Source organism: Muntiacus reevesi, chromosome 1, assembly GCF_963930625.1.
Source record: "Muntiacus reevesi chromosome 1, mMunRee1.1, whole genome shotgun sequence".
In the NCBI taxonomy this organism is placed as follows: domain Eukaryota; kingdom Metazoa; phylum Chordata; class Mammalia; order Artiodactyla; family Cervidae; genus Muntiacus; species Muntiacus reevesi.
Window position 1 is genome coordinate 257,897,882 of NC_089249.1, and position 21,744 is coordinate 257,919,625.

The 21,744-nt window shown below is 43.8% G+C and overlaps 1 protein-coding gene across 4 annotated transcripts in view; it reads left to right on the forward strand.

The window, feature by feature from the left end:
- RASGRF2 (Ras protein specific guanine nucleotide releasing factor 2) overlaps positions 1 to 21,744 on the forward strand; it is a 248,364-nt gene that overhangs the window by 214,922 nt on the left and 11,698 nt on the right. For all 4 annotated transcript variants that reach the window (XM_065919065.1, XM_065919066.1, XM_065919068.1 and 1 more), the window contains 5 exons: positions 3,645 to 3,757; positions 12,105 to 12,165; positions 12,487 to 12,590; positions 15,255 to 15,339; positions 18,866 to 19,063. In XM_065919065.1, the coding sequence (XP_065775137.1) occupies positions 3,645 to 3,757; positions 12,105 to 12,165; positions 12,487 to 12,590; positions 15,255 to 15,339; positions 18,866 to 19,063 (561 nt within the window). The remainder of the gene's footprint in view (positions 1 to 3,644; positions 3,758 to 12,104; positions 12,166 to 12,486; positions 12,591 to 15,254; positions 15,340 to 18,865; positions 19,064 to 21,744) is intronic.

The window sequence follows — 21,744 nt, forward strand, 5'->3', positions numbered from 1 at the left end:
ACATGCTCTGGTAAAAAAAGAAAAATTTACGTTCTAGGTTGTACATCAGAAGGTTCAGATTTTTTTCACTAAGGTTTTGAAGAGCTGCTTTTTGCATGATTTTTTTAAGTGGCCAAGTCTTACTCAGAGTGTGAGCAACAAAATCCAGGAGGTCCTTAGAAAAGTAGAATCTGAGTCCCCATTCCAGACCTGCACCAGAATCTGCGGTGATTCGTGGGCACCGGACAGTTTGAGAAGCGCAGGTGGAAATAAGATGGAAGACCTGTGTTCTTGTCCCCACGCGGCCACGTCCTTAAGGGTATCATTTCACCCAATGTGATCACATACCATCAGCCTCAGTGGCCTGGGTGTGAACTGGGTTAATGGTTCCTGCCTTGCCTGCCCTTGGGTCGGCTGAGGAAGGGCTGAAATCATACACAGGTGGTCACTTTGAACATGATAAAAGCCTGTGCAAGTGTAAAGGAAAATTCTGAGTGAAAATTCTTATGTTTTATACTCAGCCATCATTGGCTAACCTGCTTTATGTTAGCTACATGAGCAGAGTGAGTATTCACCCATAACCATTCATCACACTTCAGATAGTGTCTGGGCAGATTTCACCAAGTTTGCAAAGGTCTCTCTTGGGCTAGTCTTCCCAGAGCTCAGAATAATCAAATTACATTCTGTTTTCCTTAACAAGACCTTTCACACAACTTGCCTTCCTGGGGTCTCAGAAGCGTTCCTGCTGTTGAGCCCAGAATGGGGCACAGTGCGTGCTGGAGGATGCTTGTTGATTAAGCCACTAATTAGCCCCCAGCGAGGTCCAAACACCGGCTTGATGTCCTTCACACTGATCCATTTATGATAATCAGATTATTTGCATCATTGAGAGATTCAACATAGCTCCAGGACTCAGTCATCACAATAATAAGTATCAAACATTCATTAAGCAAAGATGCTGGATGGCTGAGAAATCCTTTGGTAGTGCATGAAGACTGGAGTAGGTGAGATCATTAGCTGTTTACAAACGTCACTCCCATTACATTCGAAATGGTAGGAGGGGGAGGACGAAGGGCAAAAACAGCAGCAAGATATCACTCTCTTCTCCTTGCATACATTTTAAAAATAAAATCAATAGTCAAGAAGCTGTTGGGCAAAAAGTAGGTGAAATTTTAGGAAAACATATCTATCATCTGAAGGTGCTGCTTGGACCCTAGTGGCTCCTGCTCCTGAAGAAGTGGTACTGATTGTCAAACAGTGAAAGGGAAATACTGAGAAAAATTAATGACACTTTTTCACCAAACTGAGGCTCACAAACTTTCAATTCAGGTTAAATTAGACTTTTGCATTGTCTACAGTTTGTGAAATTATGGACTTTATGCCCCCAATTTACTAAATATGGGCTTCCCAGGTGGTTCTAGTGGTAAAGAACATTCCAGACATTCCATATGTCTCCTGCCTGACGATGCAGGAGACATAAGAGATGCCAGTTCAATCCCTGGATCAGGAAGATCCCCTGGAGAAGGGCATGGCAACTCCCTCCAGTATTCTTGCCTGGAGAATCCCATGGACAGAGAAGCCTGGCGGGCTACAGCCCACAGGGTTGCAAAAAAGTCAGATACTACCGAAGGAACTCAGTATAGTAAAAGTATGCTTTTATTGGATCCATTGCAATAAGCAGTATTTTCTCTAACCATTTAAAAGAATTCAGAATGTAGTGCTTCAAAATTACTTTCTCTAAAGTTAAAATGTACTCATAATGAGTAACTTTGTGTAGTAGGGAAAGTAAACCCTATGCTGCTCTTGCAAAGACAGTCTGTCAGAGTCAGATCTTAAAGCAAGGCGTGGTAGCGTTTGGTTTATCTCTGAGTACCTGATAATCCCAGGATGCTACCAGTATGCTGTCCGTGTTTTATAAGAATACACGTGATAAAAGAGTGTGAGAAAACTACAACATGACCTTTTTATTAATTTTTAACTTCTTAAAAATTTCAAATCAAGAGAAAGTGCCGGAATAATATAAAAGGTGTGGCTACACATCTGGAGTCACTAATGGTTCACATGTTTACCACGTGTGTGTTCTGCCCCCCTCCCTTCTCACGTTCTCTCTCGCTCCTCCCCTCTCCCCCAGGGACCTGCTCTTGAATAGCTCCAGCGAAATGATCAAATTCAGGACAATTTGACATGGATAGGATGCTCTCAACTGGCACATAACTCTAAATTGTTGCAGTAATGCCCTGTGTAGCATTTCCCCCTTGATCCTGGATCTCACCCAGGCTCACCTCTTGCATTATCTGTGGTGCCTTTGGTGTCCTTTAAGCTGGAACAATTTCTTAGTTTCTCTTTGTCTTTGATGGCATTAACATTTTTGGAACGTGCAAACCAGTGCTTCCTCACAATGCAAGTGTGAGATTACGCATTTGGGGGGAAAATACTAAATGATGGTTCTTCACAGAACATTACATTCGTGGGCCCATGGTGTTGGTTTGTTCCATTCCTGTGACAGTAACTGCTCACTGCATTTAGGTGACATCTGTCAGATCCTCCCACTGTATTCAGTCATTTCTAACGGTGGTGGTGCAGGGGAGGGGGTACTCTGACACTATTGATTCTGTTTCCCTATAAATTTTGGCATCTATTCATGATCCTTACCTCATAAGTTACTGCTTTGGTCAAAAATGGTGATTTTCTAACTCATATTCCTTTACATTGATTGTAAGTCCAGTCCACTGTAAAGAATAATTTTCTCTTCTGCTCTCTTCATGTATATATCTATTTATGTGTTTGTGGGCATTAGTAGGGGCTTGCAAGTTGTTTTTATTCAGCTGGATATTACTTACCACTCTCATTATTCATTTTGGTGTGCATGTGGTCCTACTCACCTTTGCCAGGTGGGTCCCCTTTCATTATCACTCCTATGTTTGTTTGACACGGCCCCATGGGTGTGTATCATTTATTCTTTAGCATACCTGTATTGAAGTTAATTGCAGAATTTATACTTTGAAAAAGCTTTTTCTTTTTGAAAGCTATGCTGTGCCCCAGCTACTGACTCATGGACCAATGGGAAAACAGACAATTAAATCAGCCCTTACAGTACAGTGAGTGATGATCATGGGAACACTGAGAACGAGCTCTTCATGGCTTTGGGTCGACTCAGAAAGGCTCCTAGGATAAAGTACATCTCCTCCTCACCCTGAAAGATGAAGAGAAATAAACCTGGGGAGAAGGCAGTGCTCCAGGATAAGGGAAGCACACATCCCTTTGAGGAATTCCTATCTCTCAGGGCTCTCCTGGTGGCTCAGACAGTAAAGAATCTGCCTGCGATGCAGGAGACCCAAGTTCAATCCCTGGGTGGGAAAGATCCCCTGGAAAAGGAAATGGCAAATCAGTCCAGTATTCTTGCCTGGAGAATCCCGTGGACAGAGGAGCCTGACAGGCTGCAGTCCATGGGGTCACAGAGACTTGGACAGCGCAGGAAGCCTGTCAGTAGGGCCCCACCCCAAACCAATTAAGTCAGGATCTCCGGAGGGGGAAGCGTCTAGGTTCCATACATTTTAATTTCCATGCATAGCTTATACAGAATTTGTTATGAGGAATTGGTGTCGTGTATCATGGAGCTAAACCCTTCAGAACTAAAATCTTTAAAATCCATTTCATTTTTTTAGGACTTTGAACTCAACAACGAACTAAAGATGAATGTCTTAAATTTGCTAGAAGAAGTTTTACGAGACCCAGATCTTCTTCCCCAGGAACGGAAAGCCACAGCGAATATCCTGAGGTAAAAGCGCTGGCAGGTGCCTGTTAATTACCCTGGTTGGTCTGTGCTGTGTTCACAGACGGTAGGATCCTGTCAGACCAGAAGGACGTGTGTTAGACTTCTGAGGTGCCGCGACAGTTCTGTCCTCGCTGGTAAAGCTTCCTTGGGAAGACTTTAGTCTGGGCGACATAACTGGTGTGCAATAGTCACTCCTGTCTGTGTGGCAGACGGCGGTTTACTGTGGAACCAAAAGCCTGGAGGGTGCTCTCCTGAGGGTCCGGCGGGTGTTGCAGAGGTGTTTCCCCCTCACGTGTGTTCTGTTTATCACAAGCTCACGGTTATGGGGGCGGCGGGAGTGGTTGGTAGCATTTCTATAGGAGTCTCGCTTGTGGATGTGCCGCCGTAGAGCAGCTATGCATTTTCTTCAGCTTATTTCACTGGTCCCGAACCAATTTTGGCATCAGTGTCTTCGTGTTTAATATTGCTTATTTGTTTTTTATTTGACCGCAGCGCGTCTGAGTTGCGGCTCTCAGGGATAGTCGTCGCCGCGCACATGCTCCCTAGCTGTGGATTGTGGGCTCAGGAGTTAGGTCGCCCAGGCTTAGTTGCCCAGAGGCATGTGCGATCCTAGTTCCCCGACCAGGGATCGAACCTGCATCTCCTTTGTTGGAAGGTGGATTCTTAATCACTGGACCACAAGGGAAGTCCCTACCATCGGCTTCTTAGGTGATTTCCACATCCTGTAGGTTGTATGAATTCAGACCCTGCACTTCTATGAGACAAAGTCTTAAACTTTGGGTTTCGCACTAGAGGCTGCTTGCGTCTCATTATACCCAGCGGCCGGCAGGTAACAAACTTTCTCGTGCCTCCTTGAACTGATGAGTGAGTCTTTTCCAGTCCATTCTACATGAAGAGGGCAGCCATTAGTGTCTCTGTGCAGACATTTCGGTTACAGTTTCCACCTCACTTGTGGCGGTATGTCTGTCCGTGAGTGGGGTAGGAAGCCCGGGGCCTTCTCCTCCTTTGCCACTCTGACTTTGAGCTCCCTCTGCGTCTGCAATGGAAAGAACCCTCCCTTTCTTCTATGCTTGACTATTGTTTCTTCATTGTCCTGAATGCTTGTGTGTAGAGGGGAGTCCAGTTTAACTGAATTCATCATGCTTTTGGAGGCCTCTCCGCGATGTAGAAGTGTCAGATTCTGGTCTGAAACATCTTAGCAATTGGCCCATAAGTCACTCTTAGCCCCACTAGTTCAAGATCCCGTAGCCAGACCCTTCTTTGATCTATGAGCTATTATGGCTTGAATTGCATCCCCCCTAAAAAATTATACTTCAATCCTACCCCTGAGCACCTTGGAATATGGTCTGATGTGGAAATAAGGCTGTTGCAGACGTAATTAGTTAAGATGAAGTCACACTGGAGGCGGGCAGGCACCTTATCCAACATGACTGGCGTTCTTAAAAGAAGATGGCCATGTGAAGACAGAGGGAGACACAGACGGAAGGACATGTGGAGATGGAGCAGAGCTTGGAGTAATGCAAATACAAGCCAAAGAGTGCCAACAATTGCTGGAAAACCTCCAAAAGCTGGGAAAAGGCAAGGAAGCAGCAGTCCCCAACCTTTATGACACCAGGGACCGGTTTTTGTGAAACACGGTTTTTCCACAGACTGAGGGTGGGGTGGGGTGGGGAGGGTTTCAGGATGATTCAAGGGAATTACATTTATTGTGCATTTTATTTCTATTATTATTACATCACCTGCACCTCAGGTCATCAAGCATTAGATTCTGGAGGTTGGGGACCCCTGCAAGGAGGGGTTCCTCTGCAGGTTTCAGAGGGAGCATGGCTCTGCCGACACCTTGTGTTTGGACTTCGAGCCTCTAGAACACTGAGACAGTGAATTTCTGTTGCTTCCAGTCACTTTGTTGCACTTGTTTAGGGCAGCCCTAGGCATGCTGCGGTCCATGGGGTCGCAAAGAGTTGGACACGCTGTGACTGAACTGAACTGAACTGAGGAAACCGTTAAGGGTCTTCAGTTTTTCCATTCTATGAAAACATCTCAGTAAACTTTGGGACTCTGTTACTGTGTTATTTTCAGATTTTAAAATTATAAATACATCTTCGGATAAAGCCTGGTGTCGGTGGATGAGTGGCTGTCTGTGAGTGATTGCTCTTCTCTTCATTTAAACTGTTGACTATGCTCTTTGTATTTAAGGCATGGGTGATTAAAAACTAGGTTCTGGAAGTGTGGGCCTCTAGTGACGTTTGACTAAATAGCTGGCAGGAAAATGGAGGTGCTCAGACTGGAAAGGCTGTCAGGACTGGGCAGTTTGAGGCCTTCATGTTGCTTGTCCACTCACAGCACCCATGCCAGGCATCACCCATCAACCCTGAGCACTCTCTGCCTGAGCCTGCGATGAGCTCAGAACTCCGCTGCCTGGCACTTCTACTCCAGACGAACCTTATTTACCATCCCAGGTCTTTATTAGTCATCAGGCTTAGGATGTACAAATTTTTTTTCTGAATAAGTGACCTAAGAATTAGAGGTGTAAAACTGATAATGGAAATTTTAGTAGATGGGTGCAGCCTGGGATTGTAACATCTAGCCGTCTGATTATAGCTTTTGCAGGGGGTCACAGGTTTAAATCTTGGCTCAACCACTAATAACTCAAGTTTCTTAGTCAATCTTAACCTAATTTTTCTCATTTATAAAGTGGGACTCTAAATACCTACCTCATGGAGTTGTTGTGAGAATCACCTGATATAATATGTGTAAAGAGGTTATACCTGAAGCATAACTTAGCAATCATGTTACTGCTACAGGCATTGTAATTATTAGAAAACACTGACTGTAGCCCTTGGCAAAAACAGTTTCTGCTATCAGGGCGCTACAGCCCAAGTAAAACCAGGCTAGATCGTTAGTCAAACTCCACTTGCCTTGGGCTTCATTATCTTGTCTATAGAAAAGGCATCATGATAATTTTGAAAACCTATAATAGAATATAATCTGCAAAAATATTAAATCCCTATACTGTAGTATACATGAAACGAACACGATATTAAAGGTCAACTATACGTCAATTAAAAAACTAATTTAATATTTTATGATAGTAAATAAATCAACAAGTGAATGCAATTAAAAAATCATTAAATATATACTTTAAATGAGTGGATTGTTTGGTATGTGAATTATATCTCAGAGTTCTTGCTTATATCTTGCTTATATCTCAAAGCAACCCCCACAGTCATAACCCACTTACTGCTATTTTGTAAAAGAAAAAACAAGTAAAAAAAGACAAAACAAAACAAAAAAGCAATTCCACTGTTAGGGTGCCCCCTTGCTGCCCACGCAGAATTCTAGTTTCTTGTAGAGTCTTTCCAAGTATTCTGAAAGTCCCAAGAAAATTGTGCTCAGGAACAAACCCAGTGATTTTTCTGCCTCAGCACCTTTATTCAAGCTCACAGCCCCCAGGCCATTTGAGGGAGACCCCCTTCAGCACCACCAGAGTTTCTGTGGAGATGCTGCCTGCAGTCTTGTGAAGCCACCGTTTCCCTTTGAAAAGCTGAGAAAGATGCTGCCGACCCTGTCCCTGGGCCCCCTGGGCCCCGGAGCAGCCTCCCTCAACCCACCGTCTCTGTCTCTCTTGAAAACAGCTCTCCCCACATCTTTCCTAGTTCCACATCTTTCACTGTAAGAATTCAAAAGTCTCTTGTGTAGCCTTAGCAGGGAGTAGATGTTACACTCCCCTGGCCATTCTCCCACTTCTGACCATCTTTCTTCCCATGAAGCCAAAACAAAACAAAAACCTTTGTTTAGCTCTAAACATAGGGACATATCAGCTGAAGCCAACAGATACAGATACTGGTCGATCACCAGCCCATCAGCTGAGCCAACAGCCAGATCCTGAGTCCTAGTTTGGGTCAGCTGAGTTCTGGGGCACTAAGTTATCTTCTCAACAAGCTAGTGAATAGATTTGTGCAGTAAACCCTGCTACAAGAAAACAAACTGGTATTTGATTGAATTTCTCCTGCCAAGTAATTCATTCCATTTGCACCATGTTTGAGGGTCCCTGCCCCAGCACATGAGATTGTGGTTATAGGAGGAATAAATCATAGATTGGTTTTTAGGGTTTTTGATAATTTTCCATATCAAATACTTATGTGTGTGAAATTTATGTTTTTGAAAATCATACCAGAATGATTAGAAAGCACAGTAGGAAGTAAGACCTAGATAGAATCATCAATTGAAGGGATGTTATCATTCATGAAATCTCTTTATGAAAAAAAAAATTGTGGGGCATAGGAGAAAGAAACAGAAAGCAAAAGGATTATTTAACAATTGTGAATATTTTCCTGTTAGTTCATTTCTTAACTTGAAAATAAACAGGGAGTTACTTTCAGCTGAAACCGAGGGAATTTAGTAGTAAACATTTCCATGCCATTTATGGACAGCTGCCTTTAAAAAATGTGTCAGAGCGTGGGTAGCCATGGGCTCAAGGAAGCCTGGCAGGAAGGAAAGTCATGCCTGAGAAAGCGTAGGAAGGAAGAGGTGGTCTGGCAGGTCCCGGTAGCAGCATGAGATTAAACCATTCACAAGGTGGGGAGGAGCAGTCTGAGGCAGGCCATGGCGTGGACCCAGGCATCCAGTCACAGCAGCAAGCAAGCAGCCCAGAGGGTATGGAACAGTTCAAGGACAGAGGCTCTTAACTCTGTTTTTAAGACTACATGATTTCTACATGTGAAGGGGAAATTTTCTAGCTGTAGGACTTGCACAATCCCACTTCCTCTTAAGTTTTTTGTTGTTGTTGTTGCATTATAGGTGCACAAATATTAAAATGATCATCCTGCATGATAGACAGAAACCCACGATCCCAGAGTCCTCGTCAAACTCCCAAGTAGTCAGGAGACTATAAGCAAATCCATCCTCTACTGGATGGACTGTCCATCTGTTGTCCATCTACTGGGACTGGACAGAATTGGGGAGGTCTTCACATCTGACCGGAACTTTTCTAAACATACCTCCCAGTGAATATAAGTTAGGATTGGGAGAGGTAAAAAAAAAAAAAAAAAAAAAGTCCTGATATTAAAGATGCAGATATATTCAAGATGTATAACAATGCGTCATGACACATGTATTTAAACACATAATACAGTAATACAGTACAGTGAAAACTTTCTGTGACGAACCATCCCCACCTCACACAGTGTCATGGGGGTTACTTTATGAAACTTGATTGGCATCAGTAGTGTATGGCCCTGATTGTGAATAAAAACCTCTACTGAAGACTTTCATATTCCTCCAGTGTAATCTGACTAGCTGGCTTCTGAATCTATGTAGTATAGTCTTTTGTAGACAACCAACATGCCACTGAATGGAAAGAAACAATTGACTTCTTGGATGGTCAACTGGAATGGGTTCAGTCATGACAAGGGGACCCACAAACCCCAAACAGACCCTAGCAGCATCAGACTTTTTTTAAGAAGAACTACTTTATTCAAATTGTTTCATACAAAAAAACCAAAACAAAACAAATTGTTTCATACAGTAAAGTAGATATTCAAATGAACAGGCCAGGATAAATATTTTCCTTGGTTTCATTGATTCAGTTTACCAGAATCAAAGGAAATACAGGAGATTTTATTTCTGTGCAAATTTTACGTCAAGTTAAGGTACTCACATGTAGAGGTTTACATGTTACAGAGCAAGAATATTTGACGTGTGGGTGTTTATTTATAGCATTTATTTTGTGCAGACCCTTTAAAACTTTTACACCAAAATGACCTCTTGCCCCTACTCCAAATGGTTGTCAGGGGTTACCTCTTTTACTAGACAGAGTCTGTTCACCTCCTGGCTTGAGAATGTCTTCAAAGATAATCATCCATTAAGTTTTTTACTTTATAGTCACTTCTAATTTTGGTGTAAAGTGGTTTTTGACAGCTGGATCATCCTCACTAATTAAACACCTCTCTGTATTGTTTTGAGCTATTTCCTTGGTTCATATCTACCTTAAGAATTCAAAACTTGCCATCACTGATGAATTCATGGGTGGGCATCAAATTCTGAGACTGCTTCCTTAATAATAACACAAAAATCTTGTAAAACAACGTCACATGCCATTTTATGTCAGTGTATACCTTTCTATGGTTATCTTTATCCTTGTTAAGGATCACGGATTCCCCAAAAGAATATAATGGAAGCCATCTCCTCTCCCCCCAAAGAAATGTATGAATATATGCACACATTTGTATGTCATTTCAAAAAGGTTTATGGACCCTTAGAGATCATTTAGTGATACTCTAGGGTCAAGAACTTTTGTGCTAAGGTGCCCTTTCAAAAGACATAGCATTTATTTTGATCTATAGAGCAGAGATTCTTTTGAAGAGAAAAATATTAGGTAACTTAATGGGACCAGACATAGCTTGGAACATTAGGGTAAGATCACTGAGGAAAGGAACATTTGAAAGAAGTGAAATAACTTCTGGACCATTTCTTTCCAAGTAAAGAATATTGCCTAACCTCATAAAAAAGATCTTTTCCACAGCGACGCATAGTTATATGGCCACTGATCTCTCTCCAGGAACCTAGGCTACAGTAGAAAGAATGACATGCACTTTGGGAAAGAGCCACTTTCCCCCTGTGTCTAACCCTTAAGTGTGATGTAACAGTCTTTGGAGAAGGAGTTGTGTTTACTTATTTTTTCCTCACCTTAATCTTCCCCTTAGCATATGGTGACTTTTTCTTCTCACAAATGATATGGCTAATTGCAGACAAGAGGATTGCCATTCCTGTGAGCTAGAAGGATTCTGCTCCCTGGTAAATAGCCTAGAGCTTTTGTTGGAGAGAAGGAAGACAGAGGAAAGGGAATTGACCTTTTTTGGTGTGTGTTTTTTGGTTGTTGTTGGTTTTTGTTTTTTTTCTTTTTTTCTTTTTTTTGGTGTGTGTTCTATGTTGGACTCTGGAGCAGTGCCTTTCATAAGCCTGCTCATGACAACCAAGAGCAACAGGAAAGCAAACTGGACCAAACCCTGAGCTGGTTAGTCCATTTCATTAAGGTTTTGTTTCCTGATCTATAAAATGGATATAATAAAGCTTTATTTAAAGTGATTTTTTTATGATACAGGAGAGAGTGTGTGTCAGATGGTTAGCACGTTCCTAGCACATAATGGGCATACAGTTACCCACCGCAGTTGATTTTGTATTTTTGAAGGTGATAGTTTTGTTTTAATTTATTCAGAACACAACAGAATATCATATCATTGTTGCTTTTTAAAACTGGCATCGTCCAACAGACAGGCTACACAGTTGGGCAGTGTTTAAATTTTTTTTAATACTTTTAACACATGATCGTGCCTTCATTTTAGGACACCTAAAATGTTTGGCCCAGATACAAGTTATATAATCAGGATCTCTGATATATAATCAGGATTATGTAATCCTGGACGCTGAACTCCTGTTGGACATGAAGTGTCACTCTCACTCTGAAACCAGCACCTGCCTTAATTTATGAATTCTTATAATTCATTTGTCACTGATCAAAAATGTATTGGCTGACAGCTGAGTAACACTGTGTGGTGATACAAGACCAAACGTGTCTTGGGAAGGCCCAACTGGGAAGCAGTGGGCAAGAGTTTACTTGCTGGTCTCTGCCTGGCCTTGTTCAAACTCTCGCTGCGTGGAAGCTCTCCTGAGCTTCTGGTCTGCCTGTGTCTGGGACGGGGCGGCTCTGTATCTTCTGCCTCAGCAGCAGCGGGGGTGGGGGGCCAGGGCAGGGGCTGGAGGAGTGTGGGTGGAGCACTCAGCCTGTTAGGAACCCTGACTGATAGCAGTGCAGGGCGCCCGGGTTCCTGGCACAGATCCTCTCGGTAAGGCAAAGCACCAGGTCACCCTCTGCTTCACTTTCATGTGGGTGTTTTACTTAGAACCTTGGGCTTCCCTCATGGCTCAGATGGTAGAGAATCTGCCTGTAGTACAGGAGACCCGGATTCAGTGCCTGGTTTGGGAAGGTCCTCTGGAGAAGGGAATAGCTACCCACTCCAGTACTCTAGCCTGGAGAATTTCATGGACAGAGAAGCCTGGCACCATCTGTGGGGTGCCAAGAGTCGGACACAACTGAGCGACTAACACAACACTTTTGTGTATAACAGGTTGGCTCCTTGTTATAAGTCAGCTCTCTTGATGATCTTCTTCTGCTTTTAACATGTGTGTTTTCCTGTTATCTGGACCCCATGTGTTCAACTCAAGTCCCCACAGTCTCGTAGACCCAAACCCACTAACTTTCCACCCTGGGGGAAGCTGAACTGCATTTTTGTCATTTCATTCCTGGCCTGTCTATGTCCTTTTCATGGAGGATATTTTGACTTTTTTTTAGGGCCCTTTCACAAGATGATCAAGATGACATCCACCTAAAACTAGAGGATATAATTCAGCTGGTAAGTTGAGCCATAGTCTTATCCTGCACAATTAATTATGTGTGAGACTTTACCTCGCAAAGGCAGGCACTGCGCCCACAGCTGGTAACTGGGGTCTGGACTATATGTTCTGTCCCCGAAACTGTATGAAAGGGACCAGATTTGGCTTGGCATTTAACATCATGGTCCGTGATGTTAATGTGGCTGCTTGATATCTCTGAGCTCTCTGCCATGTTCTTCAGAGCTGGAATCTGGGGTGGACTTGGAACTCCAGCAGCTGCGGTGCGCTGACAGGTGCCTGGCCTCCAGGTGTGTGTCATTCCCTGCCCTCATCTCTTGCAGACCGACTGTCCGAAGGCCGAGTGCTTCGAGACCTTGTCGGCCATGGAGCTGGCTGAGCAGATAACCCTGCTGGACCACATCGTTTTCAGAAGCATTCCCTACGAGTGAGTGTGCACACACGGCAGCAGAGCCGCCCCCACCCCCACCACAACCCCATGTGTGTGCACAGAGCCGTGACTTTTCATCTGATGATGGTTTGGACCTACTTGAATGTCTTTGGGTTCCAGTTTATGTTGAAAATATCGATACAGAATATATTGGAGACTCTCAAGATGGTCACTTTTATGTTGCTGTAGTTCTGCAGTTAAACGTAGAGTGTGAGTTTCTCTGACCGCTCACACCCTAATGTTATAGAAAACTTCATGCAGATGTAACAGTGGTTCTCAGACTTCATGGTGCCTAAAATCATTTGGGAGACTTGTTAAAAAATGTACATTCCTAGGTGCCTCCCTCAGAGATTCTGACTCTGGTAGGTCTGAGGCCCAAGAAACTTCATTTTCAATGAGAATCCCAGGTAATTCTGTGTGGTCCAGGACTATATTTTGAGAGACACGGATGTTGGGTCAATGCTGTAGATTCCGCTGCAGTTCTTCAGCCACATGCATAAATCTTCACGTACTGCTGACCGTGGAAACTCCACAGCAAGATAGATTCCCGACAGTGCCTGGCACAGAGCGCATGTGGAGTGGGTATGTGCCGAGTGGATGCTGTCACATAACAAACATCATTGCCTCATGTATAGAGGATGGTGGCTCTTTCAGCCCCCTGCCTCCAGCAGTCCTCCAGCAGGTCCACACAAAAAGCCTCTGTTTGGACAAATAACAACTGTTGGCCCAAATCCTCTGTGAAATCATAGCTAAATGGAAGGCAAGGGAGGGGCCAAGCAAGAAGTCTAAGTGTGGTCCATGTCGTGTGTAGAGAAGAGGGCACCCGTGATGATGGAGGCTCTGGCGTAGCAGGATGGGGGCTCAGAGCTACAGCTAGATCAGGGGGCATAAAGAACAGGGCTAGAGATGCTCCTGCAGACTTCTGTTATGCGTTTGTCTTATTTCTCTCCTCCTCTCTCAGCACTTGTAGACCTGTCCATGACAGGTGAAGTCAGTCAGGAAGAGAAAGACAAATATCATATATTAATGCATATATATGGGATCTAGAAAAATGGTACAGATGAACTTATTTGGAGGGTAGAGATAGAGACGCAGGTGCAGAGCACAGACATGTGGACCCGGGGGAGGGGGATGAACGGGAGGTTGGGACTGACGTATGTTCTGCCATGTGTATAACAGGGAGCTGGGAGAGCCTGCTCTGTAGCACAGGGAGCCCAGTTCAGTTCTCTGTGATGACCTAGAGGGGTGGGATGGGTAGGGGGGGAGGTCCTGGAGGGAGGGCACGTGTGTATCCATATAGCTGATGCACTTACGTTGCACAGCAGAAAGTAACACAGCAGTGTGAAGGAACTATACCCCAATTCTTTACAAAAAATTAAATAAATAGCATCCTCCATTTAAAAAAGGGAATGTGGCCCCAAGGCTGAACAAATGAACCCGTTAACTATGTGATGAGTTGAGTTAGGAGCCTCTTTGCCTTCCTCCTGACTACTTTCCTGTGTAATGAGGATTCAGGATGGAGAGGGCGTGACCTCTATGGAGGCGGAGAAAGAGCAAAGCCTGAAGCTTTGTGATTGACCGTGTTGTGGTCTCTTCCTGGGGCACTTCTCACCTCTCCTCCTTGCCCTCTCTGTGCCACCGTGAACATGGACCAGTTATTTGCATCTGTGGAGTGAGCACATCTTTGTATATAACAGCCTTGCAGAACGGGAACAGTACCATCCACATCACGGGACAAAGGTCCTTGTCCAGGGACCCAGTCAACGTTTCTGGATTGAGAATGTGTCAGAGTAATTTCATTTTAAGTTCTTTTTGGTAGTGCCTCGACAAAATAATTCCTGTATGCTCCAGCTTGCTTGTCCCTTGCTTGCTGTGATCCAGTGACCTGCTCATGAATGAAAAGAAGGACCAGGAGTGTTATTTAGAAGACAGACTTTCCACCAGGCTGAGCTCCCCCTGCCATAACTGCCTTCCTCAAATGAGCAGGCTGCCAAGTGCTGACACTAGTGTTTGTTCTTTTAGCCCTTCCCACGTGTACTGTTCTGGGCTCTGGGGAGAGCAAAGGAAAGTCCCTGCCTGGAGAATGTCAGAGTAAAGTGGAGGAAAACATGCTGGTGATGATTAACATTTTTGGTAGCGATGAATCTTTTGAGCCTTCTGCTAAGCCTTAAGATTTTTTTAAGCTGATTCAGGGGGAATGGTCTTGGTTTCTGAGTTAGTACTTAACCTCTTTATTCCTCTTGTCATTGTTTTCCAATTTCAGAGAAGCCTTTATTATGATCCTAATAGGGACCCAGTTCCAAACACTTATCCCCTGGAGAAGGAAATGGCAACCCACTCCAGTATTCTTGCCTGGAGAATCCCATGGACAGAGGAGCCTGGCGGGCTACAGTCCATGAAGTCGCAAAGAGTTGGACACGACTGAGTGACTATCACTCACTCACTCCAAATATTTATAAGAGAAAGCTGAAAACCGAAAAATCTCTTTCTTTTTGGCATCCAGTGGTACAACAGTAGAATTTAGCTAAAATTCATTCGAGATGAAGCAGCAGCAGTTGAACAGTGTTAAGTTTAATTTATATAATAGTCATAATAGTTTTTCAGGACCATAGATACCCTTAAAAAACTTAATTGATTTTGTGTTTTGCTTTGAACTTTCAGAGAATTTCTTGGGCAGGGGTGGATGAAGCTGGATAAAAATGAAAGAACACCTTACATTATGAAAACCAGCCAACACTTCAATGATGTGAGTAACCATAAAAATAAAACCTTGGGCGGGAGTGTTATAGGAAGATGAGTATCAGAGTCTGCAGACATCTTCACTAAATTAAAGGAAGTCTGCCACTCACTTCTACAACAAAACTGATGGAATGTTAAAAAATAAGCTTAATTCTCTTCTATGAGATCACAGTGATGTGATAACTTCTAGTTACCTTTCAGTCCTAAGAGGTTCATTTTGATGGAACACACATCTGATGAATGCTCAGTGATGCATAGGTGGTGGTGTTCAATTGCTGAGTTGTGTCCAACTCTTTGTGACCTCATGAACTGTACCCCTCCAAGCTCCTTTGTCCTCCACTATCTCCCAGAATTTGCTCAAATTCATGTCCATTCAGTCAGTGATGCCATCCAACCGTCACATTCTCTCCCACCCCCTTCTCTTCCTGCCCCGAGTCTTTCCCAGCATCAGGGTCCTTTCCAATGAATCAGCTCTTTACATCAAGTGGCCAAAGTACTGGAGCTTCAGCTTCAGCACCAGTCCCTTCAATGAATATTTAGGGTTGATTTCCTTTAGGATTGACTGGTTTCATCTCTTTGCAGCCCAGGGGACTCTCAAGCATAGGTCGTTGCTTGTATTTTTATCATGATCATCATTACTTCATGGTCCTAGATCGACTAGTTCTAACTGCACTTTGTCACAGGCCCCTGGTGGTGCTGGCCCCTGGTAATAAGGCTGTTTTGGTACAGCTCTTCTTCATTATTACTGAACATTTGGTCCCAGTACATTCCAGGGTGGGGAGGGACCTCTTTGAGCATAATTAGAGTGCTTCTGAGGCTGTGTGCAGTGGTAACCAGCTGTCGGTCCATCTCCTTCTCTACTCTTCTGCAGCAGTAAGATGGAGTTGCTTTTATACCCTCCAACAACCTGTTGGTGCTATTCTAATGGTCTTGGTCCTATGGAAGAACCACAGATGTTGGAGTATTTTCAGGCCTATGCAGGCAAAGGGAAGGCTACCGTTTCAATTCTACTAAACTTTAGTAAAAGGGATAATGGTAGAAAAAAAAAAAGACTACCAAGGACCTGTAGGTAAATTATTAAATCATTCAGAATCAGAATACAAAATAGTGAAAATTCTCAGTACAGTTTTTCTGTCTTTCTGAGGGTACATGCATATTAGATGTTATCACATAATAAGCATCAACACAGCTGCTTCCTAAAGGATAGGACACATGACCCATTTGAACGACTCTCTGAGAAACAGAGGCTTTGCTGTGGACCATAAACCTTTTTTTTTTTTTTTGCCTGTGTTGTCCATACACTTGGGATGTAATGCCTCTCAAATCAGAGGTCCAGATTATGGGTCCCAGATTGTGGGTCCCAGGCTCCAGACCTACAGCCTCTACTTGAAACCACTTGATTGGCCACCGTGTCCAGATTGCAGGTGGAACTCATCATCAGCCCCTCCCAGACCTGCCAAGCCTGTGTCTTCATCTTATTCTCTGTTCTTGGTCATGGGTAATGGCCCTGACAGCCACTCACTCACTCAACCTTGGAGTCTTCCCCACCCTGCTCACACCTCTGGATACCAGTGAGCCCTAAGTCTACCCATGTCTCAGACCCTTCTTTCCCCTCCTTTCCCATGGCCATACCATTTGGCCTTTCATTCTCTTCTCCACGAGCTGCTAACTCACCAACCCCCACCCCCATGCCAGCTCGCTGCCACCCAACCCTTTCTTCACACAGTGTCACGGAAATAACGTCTCTCGAAGGCCCATCGAATTATAATCTGGCCTGTGATGGCTTTTTGTCCCCGGCTTTTCCTCTGGCCTTCTTGGTACGGCCGCAGCCTCTCAGCCGGGCCTGCAGGAGCCCGCCCATCTCTCGTCCTTGTTTCTCCCCGTCCCCCGAGCCCCGCACAGCTGTCCTGCCAGGCCCCCCACGCCACCACACCTTCCCTCCCTGTCCTTTCGCAGATGCTTGGATGGGAGACAGTGACTCCTCCTGCTCCTTCAGGATTCAGGGCAGGCGTGACCTATTTCCAGAAGCCAGCATCTGCCCCATGCTGCCCCCAGTTCTCAAGCTCCCCCCTCCCCCACCCTTAGGTCTGCATCTCACGGTGTGATATTTACTTGATTCTGACTTCCCCTCACCTTCCCACCTAACCATGCCTAACCAGGCTCAGCACCCTAAGGTCAGGGAGACTGATTTATTTGCTTTTCCTGTTCCCCAACCTAAAAGAATGCCTGGTCCTTAGTAGGTGCTCATTACAAAATAATTCCTCTGATGAATATGTATTTGTCTAATGAATATGCACGTGTGGAGGCCCTGTGACTTAAGATGCTCATGCTTGTGCTCAGTCACGTCTCTGACTCTCTGCAACCCCAAGGACTGTAGCCCACCAGGCGCCTCTGTCCATGGGGTTTCCCAGGCAAGAATACTGGAGAGGGTTGTCATTCCCGTCTCCAGGGGATCCTCCCAACCCAGGACTGAACGTACATGTCCTGCTTTGGCAGGTGGATTTTTTTCTTTTCTTTTCTTTTTTTATCATCGAGCCACTTGGGAAGCCCATGACCTAAAATACCTATGGGATTATCAAAGAATGGGTATACTCATCAGATTTAGTGTATGGATAGGAGATTATGGATCTTATATTCCCCTTGTTTGTTATCAATCCTCTTCTGTCCTTTTCCTTTCCATTTTCTAAGTCTTGAGCTTCTTAAGCTGCCTCTTTTTTTCTCTTGCCTTTAACTAATAGAATTACAGCACTTAGCTTTGAAACTGTAGGTCTCTTTCATTGCTGGTGGAAAAAAAAATTCGGCAAGAAGTTGAAAATGTTCTCTTCCCCTGCACCACGCATTTCTAGTTTGAGAGTTGGTAGGTTAAGTGTTTGATTTGATTGGAGGAAAATGTGTTTCCTTTCTCTGTGATGGCTGAGGCTTCCTAGAGTGACTATCCCCATGTTGTTGGGACCCAGGGAACATGGGAAGAGGCCCCAAGAAGTGAAACCTCTGGTCTGCAAAGGCTGCCATTCCTCAGGAGAATAGCTCATCCTATGCCTTTCTTTCAATAGTTATTGGAAATGACTTCTTCATCAAAATTACTGATTAACAAAATCACCTCTTCCCCCAACAAGCTGATCCCAAGCAACTCCTCTCTTCACTCTCAGAATGAGAATGATTATTGTTAATAATGTTGATAATAATAATGTTTTTATTACAGACTTTAGTCTCTTTAGAATCTGGTTGGTATCTACAACAGACCATGTCCCAAAGGAGAAATTGCAAATATGTATTTGTCAGTTCACTCAGGGCAAATTCTGTTGTACCTCCTCCTGAGGGAAATATACATTATTAAACACTTACAAATTAATATATTTCACTGAGAAAATAAAACTCAGTTAAGCCCCTCAGAAAAAAAAAAAAAAATGGACCACGATCTCGCATCCTTTGCCACTCGCTTTCTGGACGTTTCTGTAGGTGACTCAGGTATTGGGCCTGCATGAATGGCTTTGGCTCTTAGCTGGCCTCTCTTGGCTTTTCCGTTGTCTCAGATGAGTAACCTGGTGGCCTCCCAGATCATGAATTACGCGGACGTCACCTCCCGAGCCAACACAATTGAGAAGTGGGTGGCGGTGGCGGACATCTGCCGGTGCCTGCACAACTACAACGGCGTGCTGGAAATCACCTCAGCCTTAAACAGAAGTGCCATCTACCGGCTGAAGAAAACCTGGGCCAAGGTGTCCAAGCAGGTGAGGGCCAGGGGGCGACACCTCCCACTGCCGGGAGGAGGAGAGCCTGGGAGACCAGAGCCAAGATAAGTATTGCTGATTAGGAAATAATTAGCTGAAATGAGCAGCTCTGTTGGCAAAGAAAGGTGCCAACATGGGTGATTACTGTGTTCTTACCACTTATTTGATTCCTCTTATGTGCGTTTCTAAATGGTTAATTTAGGGGGAAAAGTACAAATCAAAATATTCATTATAACATATTTGGGGACATCTTCAGACACTGTGGTTGACAGTTAGGAGCTGTTCACTGAATTATTTAGGGAGGGCACATTGACTCTGGGTGGGCACAGTGATGTCTCTGGATCCATTCTTTGTCCCTCAAAGTAAAGGTACAAGTACTTTAAGGCCAAAGACCAGGGACCGAGGGCCTCTGTGTTCACCTTTTTATTTCTCATTCTTTTAGTCAAGTTGTTGCATAATGATGTGGATGTGAAGGGATATAACTTTCTTAATTGTATTTTAAGTGGACTCAGCTTGTTCATGCTTTTTGCTTTCGTTCAGATAATTTGAAGATTCAAGTGACATCACCATTTGCCTCCTGGTCTTCGCCACGGGTGTCAGTGGATGTTGGGTGTTGGGAGGGCTTCTCTGGGCTCATGGGGGGCTGTGTGCCCCCACTGGTTTCCTGCTGTAGTATCTGACTGATTAGTCATTGGGTACAAGGCACTGTGAATTGCCTGTGCCTGGTGTTCAGAAGGCAAGCCTACCCCATCAGGAGCATGGTGTGGTCATTGTACCCAGGGAGCTTGGCTGATCTCACCTCAGCTCTCCCTGGCTCTGCTGATTCTCCGAGATGGGGTCTGTATCACCTCTACTCCAGGCTGCCCTTCCCCTTGCTGATCCCTGGTGGGCGGGCTAACTCTTCTTTACTATTAATAAATAACTCGTTTGACCCTCTCAAAGGGCGTTGGGGGAATTTTCTAGGCTCCTCTATGTTCTGTGGGTGCCAGAGGCTAGGGGTGTCTTGCCAGGGCCTCTCTGCATATCCTTTTCCAATAGATCATTATGCCCACCTTGTTGTGACCACCTCGAGTTGGTGAGGGGCATCTTCAGGGTGCCCACCTCCAGGGTTTCAGGCAGGAAGAAGAGCATATATTCTGCTGACATTTCCTCAAAACTATCTGGTTTCTGTTGCTCCTTCTGAGGGTTCAAGCCCCTCTCAGAGACACCACTTCTTACTCTATCTTCTATTCTTTCTCCAAGCCTTTTAAATTCCTCCCTGTGTAGCAAGAAACCAAGCCTAAGCCATCTCTTTTATTCCCTTCCCCACCATTCCTTAGTAAAAATGGAGTGCTTTGAGAATCCCAAATTTGGCCCCTAAAACTAGCAGACTCTTCTTCTATGAAAAAAGCCTGGACCTTGCAAATAATATCCATAGCTTTTATAAAAACTGTTTAAAAAAAAACCTTTTAACGTTGAGATCTTTGTAGGTTCATATGCAATTGTAAGAAATAGTAGAAATCCCCTCTACCCTCCACCCAGTGTCCCTCAATGGTTACGCCTTGTGTAACTATAGACAGTATCACAAACACAAAATTAACCATTGGTACCATCCACGAGCCTTACTCAGACTTCATCTGTTCCACCGGTACTCGTGTGTGTGTGTGTATGCGTGTGTTTAGTTTTATGTGCCTTTATTACAGGGGTAGATTCACTAGAGTCAAGATATTGAAGAGTTCTATCCCCAGGATACCTCCTGCCACCCTTATAGTCCCAGCCATCTTCCTCCCTGTTGCTCCCTAACTCCTGGCAACCACAGATCTGTTTTCCATCTCTATAATTTTGTCATTTCAAAAATCTTATATAAATGGAGTCATAGAGTATATGACATTTTGAGATTGCCTTTTTTTTTTTTTAATTAGTGTATTTCCTTTGCGATCTGTTCAAGTTGTTACACATATCAGTACTTAGTTCCTTATTTGATTTAACCATTCACCCCTTGAAGAACATCTGGGTTGTTTTTAGTTTTAGCTATTACAAATGAAGCTACTATGAATATTCATGTATAGGTTTTGTGTGACTATAACGTTTCATGTCTCTGGGATAAATGCCATAGAATGCAGTTGCTAGATCATATGGTAATTGTGCATTAAGTTTCGTAAGAAATTGCCAGACTTTTTTCTAGAGAGGTTGCACCATTTTACATTCCTCTCAAGAAGGTATGAATGAAGCAGTTTCTCTACATTCTTGTCAGCACTTGGTGCTGTCACTATTTTTAATTTTAGCCATTTTGATATTTCATCATTGTTTTAATTTGCGTTTCCCAACAGCTAATATTGGTAAACATCTTTCATGTGCTTGTTTGCATCTTCGGCAAAGTGTCCATTCATGTCTTCAGATCAGTTTTTAATTAGGTTCCTTGGGTTTTTTATCTTTGAGATTTGAGTTCTTTCTAGACTCTTTCCCCTTTATTCTTCTCTTACAAAATTTTAGCTACCCTAGATGCTGTGACCTTCATATACATTTTAGAGTCAAAACTGTGTCTTAAAAACTTTGCTGAGATTTCCATTGGAATTCCATTAAATCAGTCAGTTTGGGGAGAATTGACATCTTTACTATATTAACTCTTCCAGTCCATAAACACAGTATTTCTCACTACTCTTTAGATTTTCTTTGAATTCTTAAATCCACATTTTGAAATC